Source organism: Mytilus edulis, chromosome 7, assembly GCF_963676685.1.
Source record: "Mytilus edulis chromosome 7, xbMytEdul2.2, whole genome shotgun sequence".
NCBI classification, from domain to species: Eukaryota; Metazoa; Mollusca; class Bivalvia; order Mytilida; family Mytilidae; genus Mytilus; species Mytilus edulis.
In genome coordinates, this window is record NC_092350.1 from 15962603 (window position 1) to 15976732 (window position 14130).

Genomic DNA, 14130 nt, shown 5'->3' on the forward strand with positions numbered 1-14130 from the left:
GGCTGAATTTGTCCCCATTTAAATTTCGATTTTTTGTTTAAAACAAAGACCTCTAAAACATTATTTTGGCAATCAATAAGTTCAGCCTTTTGATGAATTCCGTTTCAGTAAAATATTTTTTTAAATGTTTTTTAATTTAGAAATTCAGATTATTTCTGCGTTAACAATTCTGAATCATGACACTAAGTTGGACAAAGTCTTTTAAACTGTTTGCTTTCGTGAGTAGAGTAACGCCTTCCCTTATCTGTCATAGTTGTCACATAACGTTGCATGATGCACCATAATCATCGACATCTTAGATAAGGACTGTCACAATGGTTGAGATAAGTATTGAAAGAAAGATAAGCCAATGTTATTGTATATGCATGTTTTTTTTACACATTTCACTTTGTACAAACGACACAGAATACATCTGCCTGATTAGTATACGGGGGACATCTTAAACTTCCACAGCTAGTTCGAAGGACATAAAACAAGGCGCCATCTTCATTTCCATTATTATTGTCTAGCGGTTCTGCAATTTTGTCAAGACAGACAAAGTCCCGTCCTTGTTGAGATATATGATCACTCATCAGATAACCACTGTATTCCGAGGTCCATCCATCATAGCAAGTCTGTCGCCCTAAAATATCATTTCATAATATGACATTGTTAGACCTAAAGTGTCCTCTACTGAAGTTATGAGTTATTGCAATTGCTATATGTGTAATTTAAGAAGTAATGCTTTCATGCCATGGTTCAATCTCATTTTAACATGGGTAGGTATAATATTTGTAACATCTTTATACCGAACGTAAGCGAGGTGAAAAATGTTGACATATATAACGCTGACCCATGTTAAAATTAGCAAAAAACATGGCATGATAGAATTATTCGATTCGATATGATGAAGCCTCAACGTTACAGAAAATCATCCGTGTCGTGATAAAAACAGATACATGTAAACTAGATTTTAGAATTATTTTATTTAATTGACTTAATTTTTTTGAAAAAAGAATGAGGAATGTCAAGATAGACTCTTTATTTTGACACATGGAATTTTTATATACAAATGTATTCAAGGTCAAAGCATATCAAATTGTTTACCTCTTAGAGAGTAGATATCAGAAACCCCAAGCAATGCAAGAATACAGAACGACTACAAATACGCGATTCTATTATTCGTATCCCGAAATGTAAAACAATCGTTTACAAGGTAAAATTTCATGAATTTCGTTGAGGTTTTTATTAAACAAGCTTAACACCAACTGATATATGATTGCTTCTGTCCAATCATACGAGTGAATAAAACAATGTATGTACGTAATTAATCCCTTTTTTAGCTTTTAAAATGCAAAAAGGATAAAAAAAAAAAATGACTTTCTCTAATCGAACCACACCTTGCATCTGCTAATTAAAGAACTGCCAGAAACCTAGTTACATGTATATGGACTGAAATACAGCTTCTAAACTTTTCATAGATCTGTAATTAACCATTTTAAACAAACCAACTGTTTTATATAAATCTTAACCCTTCACCTTTTCATTTCGACCAGTGGACTATAAAAAAAAATGGAATATGCGAGAAGACACAGTTTCAATAAGTACATCATTAGTACTCTACTAAAAACGAAAATTCTATTCTTGGTAATTTCAAAAATGCAAAATGGTGAGCATGCCTCATCGACTAGATACTTAAAATTCATATTTTTTTAGATTATTTCAATGTTGAACTACCATGATTTTTTTTATTCTTTGTAAAATTTGATTTAAGGAATGACTGTAATATTTTTTCTGTCTATGAAGAAATAACATAAAAAATATCGTGCACACTGGATAACCCGCGTAGCGGGTTATTTTAAAGTGCGCACCACATTTTTTATGTTATTTCGAATAGACAGAAAAAATATTACAGTCATTCCTAATAGTTTAATTCTAAATTCCATTTTAAGCCGGAGTAAATCATAAAAAAAGTTGATGACGTCAAGGTCACATGACAAAATTATGTCCATGAGCTGATAGACATAACACTGTCAGCCAATCAGAAGACGCGTTACATTCAAAATTAAATTATATCAAAACAACTAAATCACATCGGATATCCCTAATCAAAATAGATATTAACAGAAGTTTGTAACGATGGGTAAGAAAATTTTGAATCCGATTCCGATGAAAAAAATTATGCTCTGTGGGAATCGGATAAAGATTTTACCTACTCAATGTTACAAACTTTTCATAAATAGCTCCTAGGGATCTGGATCCCTGCGTGCATTTCGGATCGGGATATCCGGTGTGGAATTGGCTTTTTCACTTTTGTTATTCGAGCGTTATACTGATAACTCTGTCGTACGCGAAACGCGTGTCTAACGTACAACTTTTAATCCTGGTATATATCAAATTGTTTTATTAATGTACCTGGTATAACCAAAATATTTGATCTTTGTTTTTTCAAACAGACAGCACATGGTACTTCCTTGTTGTTCATACTTTCTGACCAGCCTGAAGGCTTGTATGATGTACCAAGTTCATATTCACTACCATATACTTGAGCATTGCTATATGGTTGATGTTGTCCATTCTCTGGGTCATTAGGGAGACATAGGTAGTTAACTCCGCCTCCTCTATTTGCATGGGAATTTCCACCGACTTGACCTTCAATCAAACATGTGTTCAAGCTTTACAATCATTGGGTTAAAGCTGATGACCGTAACTGCATTCACGGTCATACCAAGATGTCGGATGAAAAATTAGGTCAGTATCTGTATTGTCTGTTAAAGTGTTTCTATATCATTTTCTTTACAAAGAGTACATTGGTACGATGTAAATTCATAAAAAATTCACACGGAAATCACAAATTACTACCGAGAAATGTGCATGAAACAGGAAATTGGATTTGAAAAAATCGCTAAGATGACCGTAAATCATCATTAAAATATTTTCAAGATGAACGTAACATATAACAAGGATGATCGTGATTGGTAAAAAGATGACCGTAATTTGTAAAGGATGACCGTAATTTATAAAGAATGACCGTAACTTTTAAAGGATGACCATCAATTCTAAGAAATATCCGTATTTGTACCAAATAATTAATCGCGTTGGTATAAAACGTATTTATAAGACAGCATTATCCTATAGGTATAAGAAAATAAGATGTGCTTCAAATACGTAGTTCACCATATGTAGCCTCCAACTACAAGCCAACATATTTTTTTTATTTCTGGGATTCCTATTTATGTCATATATCATAAAATACACCTTTTTAAAAATGCCAATGCATGTACACCCATTGATATTATATTTTTTCAACTACCATTTCAAATGTTCTTTATTTCAGATAAGTACATGTCTTATCATTATGCATGTACCACCTGCAAATTCACCTCATCGAATGTAGACAGCATTTTGATACACATTATAGACAATCATGCTGGTCCACAAACATTTAGTTTTAGAAAGAAAGTTTTGGATGAAAACACTGTTCATTCTGCATATCGGTCCGTACATTTCGGAGTTGAAGTAACAAAACTTAAAATGATGTGAGGAAAAGGTTATAAGCCAAATATAAATTTAGAAGAATAAACTATATCATTCAAAAGATGTTCCTCAAATTTGAAAGTCAGTGGCGGTTATGTCGAAGAAGGGTGTCAAACGGAATTAAAAAATGAACTTTATTATGCCGTTAGTTTTCTCGTTTGAATAGTTTTACATTGTTATTTAGGGGCCTTTTATAGCTGACTATGCGGTATGGGCTTTGCTCATTGTTGAAGGCCGTACGGTGACCTATAGTTGTTAATTTCTGTGTCATTTTGGTCTCTTGTCGAGAGTTGTCTCTTGGCAATCATACCACATCTTCTTTTTTTAAATTTATGAACTATTAGAAAATATTGAAGCAAAACTAAAAGAGATAGGGAGATACGAAGACTTCATTTCCGTATTGAAATCCATATCTAATGGAATATTAACTGAAAATATTGCTTTTCATTTGTTACTGGATGTCGGAAGGTTTTATTCCCAGTCAACAATATACTCTACAAGCACCGGTGCTACAAGATATGTTCCAGAAACGCTGGCATTTTGGATTTCTATTAAGATACTATTCAAGGGTAAAGGAATTAACTTTTTTTAGAGGTTATAAAGCACAAGGAATATCCGCTGAAAACACACCAGTCAAACCAACTGAATGCAGAAAAAAATTTGCAGTTCCATCGGATCCGGTGTTGTCAAGGGAATGTGTTAGTTTTCTGGCAGATGTTAAGATTTTAATCTGCTTCCTCTGGAACCATACACATGAGCTCGACTACCGGAAATTCATGATTAATTAAGGGTTTTTTTTCTTCAACTTTTCGTCGTATCGCTGTCAATTTGTATTAAATTCTAATATGACGTGCTTCTTTCGCTTTGTGAATAAATCCATGCTCTAAATGCAATAAAATTTGTTTGCACATGCGTATATTGACTACTGCAGAATAATGAATTTTATCAAATTGGCATGCATTTAATATATTTCATTAACTTAAAACACTTCCAAACTATTAAATGATGCACATGTTGTCACTAATTCATTTATGACATTTGTATGACTGTAATGTGTTGCAATTCGAAATTGACATATTTGACCTAGATACAACAACTGTTCATGCTGGCTGTTCAAAACTCCTCCCTCTAAAAAATCACATTGCAAGTCGTTTGCTTATCAAAAAAGGGAGGTTCATGGAAAAGCCTACACAAACGCTCTACACTTATAGATATCGGACATAGATATTACCTTAATTGTCCGAATCAGAATTGAAATAATTGATGCAAGATATACTTTATTGTAGTTTAACATGGGTAGTCATTATATTCGTGTTATTTTAGCCCTCACTATCGCTCGGGCAAAAATAATCACGAATATAATGCCTACCCATGTTACAGGGTAGGAATGCCCTTTACCCTGCTACCGTTAGCGTCAAATTGGTTAAAATTTTACCGTGATTCGTCAAAATATCATTTTCGTGATTCGTCAGAGGTCTCAAATAATTATCGTTACCGTTATTTTTGGGGAAAAAATAACGTGATTCGTCAAAATCAGTCGGTTTTTTTTAACGTCTAAAAAAAGTGTACATTTTATCGTCATGCATCAAAAATTACCGTTAACGTCATTTGGTAAGAATTTTTACCGTTATTCGTTATGAAGGTACCCCCATTACGACCCTCATGTTAAAACTACAATAAAAGTATAGCTTGCATCAATTATTTCTTAAATCTTAACGTTGTCATCAATAAATATTTAATTATTTACGAGAAATATGCAATTTACTTTCATTGTCATAAACTCAAAATACGGCAAATAGTTAAAAAGAAATTGATTAAACATATTAATATCCGCTAACCGAGCCCCTATTGAGACAAACCCAACAAAAAGCTATGAATACAAATATGGATATTTCTCAGAATTGACGGTCATCCTTTAAAAGTTACGGTCATCTTTTATAAATTACGATCATCCTTTACAAATTACGGTCATCTTTTAACCAATTACGGTCACCCTTGTTATGAATCGCTGATCCTGTTACGGTCATCTCGATTGTGATTTACGGTCATCTTAACGATTTTTTCAAATCCAATTTTCTGTTTCATATACATTTCTCGGTAGTAATTTGTGATTTCCGTGTGAATCTTTTATAAATTTACATCGTACTAATGTACGCTTTGTAAAGAAAATGATATAGAAACACTTTAATAGACAATACAGATACTGACCTAATTTTTCATCCGACATCTTGGGATGACCGTGAATGCAGTTACGGTCATCAGCTTTACTCCAGTGAAAATGATAATGATGTACAACTGGTGAACTTAATCATATTTGAACTTGTCAATAGGTTAGGCACGATTTAGGTATTTCTATTGTGTTTCTCGGGTGCTATTCTTTGTAATTCAAAATAGTATTTATACACAATCTCTACTTTGTGCAAACGAATTTCCACCAACTTACCCTTAATAAAGAATACATTAGGTACACTTGTTTTAACTTAATAAAACAAAAACACTACATGCCATCTAGTGAATCATTCAAACTTAATTCGTTGGTTTTTATAAGTCGGTCTTCAAAATTAAAAACAAAAACAGTAAAAACTAAGAACTAAATTTTATTTTTTTCTTTAACATCTGTAACAACGAAATTTTTCAAACATAACAATGCCACAATTTTAAACAAATCATAACTTAAGAAATCGATTAGTTGTAGTGTTTGAACGGATGTGTTCCGATCAGGAAGACTGGATATCACCGCAAATCAACCACATTTATTCTATATTATAACGAAAACAAACGTGCCTTTCCCAAGTTAGGAGCCTGTAACTTAGTGGTTGTCGTTTGTTGCTGTGTTACATATTTGTTTTTCGTTCATTTTTTATGTACATTATTAGGCCGTTAGTTTTACATTTGTCATTTCGGGGCCTTTTATAGCTGTCTATGTGGTATGGGCTTTGCTCATTGTTGAAGGCCGTACGGTGACCTATAGTTGTACCTTTCTGTGACATTTGGTCTCTTGTGAAGAGTTGTCTCATTGGCAATCACACCACATCTTTTTTTTTTTTTTATCTTATAATACATATTAAACGTCCATTATAGGAACAACATGAAGCGTTGATCAAATTCAAATGCCTTGCCAACTAAATTCACGCTGGGTATGGTTGTCCTGTGAGAGAACGTACTGTGCTGGTGATTTGGTCCTGTCAGGTGCTAGTGGGTCCTGATTCTGTGCTGGTGGGTCCTGATTCTGTGCTGGTGGGTTTGTTTACATTGCATCAGAACGGCAATAAAACGACTGTTTTGTTGCTTAATTTTTCTCTGATGCGTCATAAGTACTATGCAAAGTATATTACAACAATATTATATTGCAAAAGTCGTACAAGTTCGTTAAACGGAATTGTCCTGACGCTGTGCTGGTGATAAGAAAAACGGTCCTGGTACTGTGCTCCAATGTCCTGGTTCTGTGCCTTTATATTTTAGTTAAAAGAAGCATATATTCAAGATCATTGATGCTGCATTGTTATTGACTAATTAACTGTTGTCTGCTTTCTTGAAATTGACATTGTTGTGAATCTGTTTACTGTTATTATGAGAGAAAAAATACACCTATTTTTTTTTTATTTTTTTTTTTGAATTAACTGTAATTTTATTTATTGGCCTGTTGATGGAACCCTTCTTGTCCCTTTTAAGATAAGAAAATATGTTAACGATTTTCGGGATTACGATCATTTTGCAAGATTACCAAAATACGTTGTAATTTATACAAATTGAATACTTATATAATGCAGATGATGTGGTATGTTTGTTGTCAATGGAAAAATTTCCGTAAGATACCAAAGAAAGTATGTGTTAACAACCATACGTCATCGTACGACCTTCAACAATAACCGATAAAATAAAAATGTAAAAGGTTTTGCATAAAAATGGAGAGCAAAAATATAGAACAAAGGACTTACTGAGCGTTTGAATCATATGTCTTTAGCAGCTTTAAACACATTTGTTTGTGAACAATTGAGTGCTGACTATAAGAAAGACAATAGTATTGCGGGTTTGCTTGTTTTGGGGTTTTTTTCGGGGGGTGGGGGGTTGGGGGGGGGGATAAGTTAAAGCGAGATTACAGTGAAAGTTTTAAGCTTGGAATAGTTTCCCGTAAGATTTAAAAGTTGTATTTTAAAAGAAAAATTCGTAAGGGTTCCGCGGAACCCAGTGTCTCGCCTACTTTTGCTGTTAATCGCAGACTCAACAAAATGAGGAAAAACATCAATAAAAATTTCCCTCTCGATACTGTCTTTTGATTGAAAGAAGCTTCCAAGTTTGGTAAAAAATCCAGGATAGTTTATGAATGTAATAAATGTTTTATAAACTTTAACTGCAGACTGTATTTAATGTTAACTGGAAGAAAAACTAAGTCCATTGGTAAGTAAAATACGGAAAAAGTGAATTTTTTTTTTTACAAAATTTACTTCTGAATAATATCTTATGATCAGAAACAAGCTTCTGTCTAAGTTTGGTAGAAATCCAGGATAGTTTAAGAACATTATAAAAATTTTAAAAACTTTAACTCACACGGCGACATATAAAAAATCGAGGAGCAAGTGATGAGAACTTATTTTAATAAGATTGAGTTTAAGAAAGTTATTAAAATTTCAAAAACTTTAACCACAGAGTGAATGTAATGTTTCCTCGCAGAAAAAGTCCATTTATAAGTAAAATACGGAAAAGTGGAAATTTATTTTTACAAAATATTCTTCTTGATACTATCTTATGATCATAAACAAGCTTCTGTCCAAGTTTGGTACAAATCAAGGATAGTTTATGAAAGTTATTAAAATTTTTAAAACTTTAATCACAGAGTGAATGTTATGTTTCCTCGCAGAAAAACTAAGTCCATTTATAAGTAAAATACGGAAAAAATGGAATTTTTATTTTTACAAAATTTACTTCTGGATACTTTCTTATGATCATAAACAAGCTTCTGTCCAAGTTTGGTAGAAATTCAGTATAGTTTAAGAAAGTTATTAAAATTTCAAAAACTTTAACCACAGAGTGAATATTTGTGGACGCCGCCGCCGACGACGACGACGACGACGACGACGACGCCAACGACGACGGAATGTAGGATCGCTTAGTCTCGCTTTTTCGACTAAAGTCGAAGGCTCGACAAAAATGTATCTTATAGCTATTAAGAATCACTTGCTGTATCTGTAAGATATTTTCAACATTTTTTTTTGTCTGAAGGGTTATCAGGTATTTTTTTTTCGAAAACCTAGTACACACTAACAAAACTAAGATTTCTTAGCTTTTTCATTTCAAAATTCCAAAATAGCTTGTTAGCTAAACCGTGAGGTCATTTTTAGGTAAGGTAAAGTACCCTCCTTTCGAAGTAGCCTGGTCCTACAGACAGAAAGATGTGTCATTTGTCGGACTAGTCTACTCTTAAAGTAGGGTAGTTTACATAACTTACAATGACTTTTCTGTTCAGCAAGCAACATAACCAAAGTAATCCCTTTGTCTACACACTCATTGAAATTGGCTGTAATATTGCAAAAGTTCAAGCGATAGGGGCAAACTTACCGAGTAAAAAAAATCAAAATGTCTATCTACCTTGCACATTTTAGAAAATTCAGATCAGATAACGAAACTGGGTCCAGCAACATTTATAAGCAATTTAAGATTTTGACCCTCACAGTTTCCATTCACCACAAATATTCTCGTTACAACGAATCATTTAAATACAAAAATACGAGTTGCAGCCTTTGGTTATCTATTTTAAAATAATTGTATACGGATAAAGATATGAAAGGCAGCAGGGTCACCTGGGTGAGGAGTCCATGTCATCTGAAATAAATGCTAAGCACAGTGGCGGATCCAGAACTTTTCCTAAGGGGGGGCCCGCTGACTGACCTAAGGGGGGGGGGGGGGGCGCTCCAGTCATGCTTCAATGATTCCCTATATAATCAACCAAATTTTTCCCACGAAAGGGGGGGGGGCGGGCCCGCCAGGCCCCCCCCCCCCCCCCCCTGGATCCGCCTATGAAGCATATATCTAGATAGCGACAGATAACCATGACATTAAAAAACTCTCTTCTTTTCGATTTTTTTCGAACAAATTGACACATAAAATGAATTATATAGTATTGTGGAATTTTTAACTTGTGTTCAATTCATTGGTTACACCTTTTACTAGAATAACAATCCTGTCAAGTATGAGCTGGGTAAAATATTTCAGAAAAGAAGAAGGAAATGTGAAAGTTTCGGTGCGTCAGGTGCAACAGCATACGAACAGCTAACATGCCTCGTCAGGGTGGAAGCTAAAAAGTCCACGAAAATTTGATTTAAAACCTTTATTCGTTCCAACAAAGTTAATGATATTTTGTTGAGGATTTAACCATCTACGACAACAAGATTTTTTTTTTAGAATTTACAGCTCTTCTATAAATACATGCAAAGCAAACCTTGTTTAAATTGCTTGCTATGATTGTTTGGATGGTTGTAAACGACAGGTAAGTAGTATGTTTACTATATACTAGAATTTGTTTGGACAATAAACATTAACTTCAATTCCTGTCAGTTTGTATTTGTCCAATCAAATCCCAGTATGTATTGAAACTCCGCCTACCTATTGTTTGAAAATATCCTTGGAGCAAACATAGCAAGCAAGTCAATCACAGTTATTTTTTGCATGCTTTTAAAGAAGAGTTTTACTATATAATGCAAAGAAGCGTTTAAGTCTTTCTTTTTGTCCTATGTAAACTTCCGTACCAGTTCCTTCCATTCATGAACATTAAATTGAACTGTAAAATATTTCTTGGTACTTTCTTAATTCCTTTATAAGTCTTATGTAAACATAATTATGACAATAACTTTTGTGAGCACAAGATTCACTGCACACTTTTAATTAAAGTTCTGCTTAATCAAACATTAAAATGTGAACTTAAGTTTTGAGACTTTTTTAATCGACACGATTGGGATTTTTGCATATGAGAACATGTTTTATCTATTAGTTGAAAATGCGGCTTTGAACTAACTTTCAGTACCTGTGAGCATTTGTTGTTCAATAATGTGTGTCTTTGTGTTATTATTTTTGTGATAAATTGTTGTGTTGCTACACCACTGTAACAATGAAGGAGGAAAATGGGGGGGGGGGGGGGGTTTGAGTAAGTGGGGAGGGGTATGCGGAGCGCTAACAAACATGTCTATGCAGCATGGGCTTTGATCATTGTTGAAGCATCAATGTAAGGGGCATTTAATATCTTAATAAAACTATTTTTATTTCAGATAGTATATATTGTTATCTAATATTGGACGAAAGAGGTTGCCCTGTTATGTAATTGTGTAATATAAGTAACGATCATTTGAAAACACATATTAAACAGCCAAATGGATGCACAAGAGCTAAAATAGGAGTCATAGATCCTATTGACAGTAATTATCTGCCCAATTTTATTGATTTTGTAACATTTGTTTCAAATATGAGCAACTTCTTATCCAAAATCACCAGCACCGTATCAGGACCCACCAGCACAATGACAGGACCCACCAGCACAGTATCAGGACATGAATAAATTGAAAAAATGCTAAATTTTAATAAATTGCAATGTTTTTTCACAAAATAGTTTTGTCGTGTGGATTGCGGTATAGAAAGCGGACTCTATGAGCATTTTTGTTTTATTTTTTCAGTTCGAGATTTTCTGAAAATGAGCATTTTTGTGTTACGCATACTGAAACAGTTTAGAGGGTCAACTTTTAAATGCTTTACATATGAACCCATAAGAAACAAAATTGAAAAATCTCAACTGTTTTTTTTTCAATTTTTTATGAGTGAAAACGTCAAAAATCATCATTTTCGTCTTTGTTTACATTTTTTCATTGATCACCAGCACCCGTCAGGACCGAATCACCAGCACAGAACATTCTCTCGCAGGACAACCATACCCACCGTGAAATTTGTATTTATGTTTAATATGCCATGGCTGCTCATAACCATTTACCTGTATAAATAATGTCTGCACCTGCAGGACAGCCTTTACGTCCCCATCGGATATACGTCACACCTTTCTCTGTAAAACAAAATTTGAATGTCTGTAAATCCATAAATTAATATATACCGCCACATTCTGTATGTGCCTGTTCCAAGTCAGGAGCCTGTAATTCAGTGGTTGTGTTTTTTTTTTTTTGTTGTGTAACATATTTGTTTTTCGTTCATTATTTTGTACATGAATCATGCCGTTCATTTTCTCGTTTGAATTGTTTTACAATGTGCATCGGGGGCTTTTTATTGCTGACTATACGGTGTGGGCTTTGCTCATTGTTAAAGGCCGCACGTTAACCCATAGTTGATAATTTCTGTGTCATTCGGTCTCTTGTTGAGAATTGCCTAATTGGCAATCATACCACATCTTATCTTTATATTTTAAGACTCCGAGTAGGTTATTTCAGATAAGAACAAAACAATATATGTATTTTAACACATAAGAAATATTTAAAAGGGCAAATCATTTTGTCTTAACTGCATAACAATTTCTAGTCTGGTAAACATGGGTCTAAAACAAGTAAACTATGAACACAGAGGTATGTGTTGCGACGAAAAACAACGCCTTTGACTCACATCCACAACTTTCATCGCAGGAGACACACAGTTTTAAACACGATAGAAATTATCTACAGAATAAATAGAATAGAGAAACTTTTACAAGAAGTTGTACATCAAGTACAATACGCTTTCTGCAATAGAAAAGACATAGAATGGTGTTACTGTATTGATTCATGGTACACATTTTCTACACACCCTTGGCTGCACCAAAACCAAATGGAGTAAGTGACAATTTCCATATTTCCATACTACATTCGATGAATATTAAAAAAAATACCTGCAAGACTTTCCTGAATGGCTGCTATAATAGTAGCATTGATTTCTTCAAGTCCTGTGTTCACTATTTGCTTCATAACATCGTTCATCGCATTTGCAAAACCTTTCTTAATCTCCGACGCTATGTATGTCTTCAGATGATCATTCATATTCTTTACATCCAAGTCTGCCTTTAATGTCGCTCTCAGACCATCTAATAGCGGCATGGTGACGATATCTTCACAGTTACTATCACCACTACATGTATTTCCATGTACTAGGAATAACAGGAGAGACAATGTATAACCAGTAGCGATAATTGATAAAAACATCACGCCGTTTTGTTTTAAAACTTGTTTTCCAATTTTCGATGGTGCTCGAGTTTATTTATATGAAACGCATATATATTTGCGTCTGGTTTTTTTCCGTCCACCGGATAGCCGGATGGTTGTTACAACATATGAAACAACCTTAAATTTGATTATTTACGTATTTTCTATTTAAATTTTTAAACAGCAGATTTTTAAAACAGAAATTTGATGCAAGTAGAAAAAATCTGAGAACACTAATGCCTACGAAGAAGCTTTGCAATATTCCCATTTACATTATAAAAACCTGTTGCTCAAATTTGAACTACAATGTATATATGCGAGTTTTGTTTTTCGGCATTGTGTATGAGTTTCCTTGAATTTGCATGATGCAAACTTGGATTACAGTGAAGTTACGAATAATAAATGCAAACTTTACAGTTATAAAAAGGGAAAAACGCTAGAGCTTTGTCCGCGAGTTTTTGGCTATCAGCGTGGTGCATTATTTTTTGAAAATCTGCATGAGAAAAACTAAAAAGTTGTAAAGGGGTACGTGTATAAATCTACAACCGTCAGTGACTCACTGTCCAAACTCAAACTCTGTCAGTGTATACAATTTTAATGAGAAATTTTTAAAAATAGTTTTAAATTGTGGGGAAAAAAATGGGATGGACGAGCGGACAGATAATCACGAATAAAACGTATTGTTCCGTTCGACTAGCGGCAGTGACATACACAATCTATACATACATACTTCATTATAATACTTCATGCAGTGAATTATACCGTGATTTATTTCTATATGGGATAAATCTCTTTGAAAATTCAGTTCTAATTGCATTTACAATGTACATGAAAGGATAAAAAATCAACTATAAACCTACCATGGTAAGTGATTGGAACACTGCATCGAGTGTGATACGTTATTTGTCCATTTGAGACATTGAAATTTTAAAATTTAAAACGCGAGGCTCGCCGAGCGTTTTATACACTTCAAATGAAACTGTCGAGAGTGGATCACTATTGTATTGCTCGAGATTTGGGGTGGAAACTGTTTCTTTATATGTTTTTATACGATATGCAAAAACTCTTAAGCCGTCTTTTCGAACGACATGCAAAATATATATGGTTTTTTTTTACCAATGAACTTAGATCCAACGGACCACACTTTGATTACATAAAAATAATCAACTGGTTGGGAAAGGGATAAATCAGGTAGGAATTAATGAAATATGAGAAACATTTGTCTTTTAAAATTAAACTGGCATATAAGGATCAGCTTTCCACGAAATGAGTCGTTTATGAGTATGAAACAGTCCGACATAAGCATTCGTGATATTGTAGATTATCACCGACGTGCTCTACTATTCAGAGACATAATGAGTTATATATCTCAAAGAAATCAACTAAGAAGGTATTTCTAATGATTCAAGTAGATTTTCTCAGTATGCATAGCTTTGAAATCGTTTTCCGGAAG

At 33.7% G+C, this 14130-nt stretch overlaps 1 protein-coding gene across 1 annotated transcript; it reads right to left on the bottom strand.

Annotated features, from left to right (window-relative positions):
• Window positions 1–330: 330 nt before the first annotated feature.
• On the bottom strand, window positions 331–12766 carry LOC139480846 (short-chain collagen C4-like). Its single transcript, XM_071263746.1, has 4 exons — window positions 12368–12766; window positions 11489–11557; window positions 2395–2631; window positions 331–622 (listed from the first exon to the last, which is right to left on the bottom strand). Exons 1-4 carry the CDS (start codon window positions 12675–12677, stop codon window positions 384–386), a joined length of 855 nt encoding a protein of 284 aa, XP_071119847.1. The 5' UTR covers window positions 12678–12766; the 3' UTR covers window positions 331–383.
• Between the last annotated feature and the right edge of the window lie 1364 nt (window positions 12767–14130).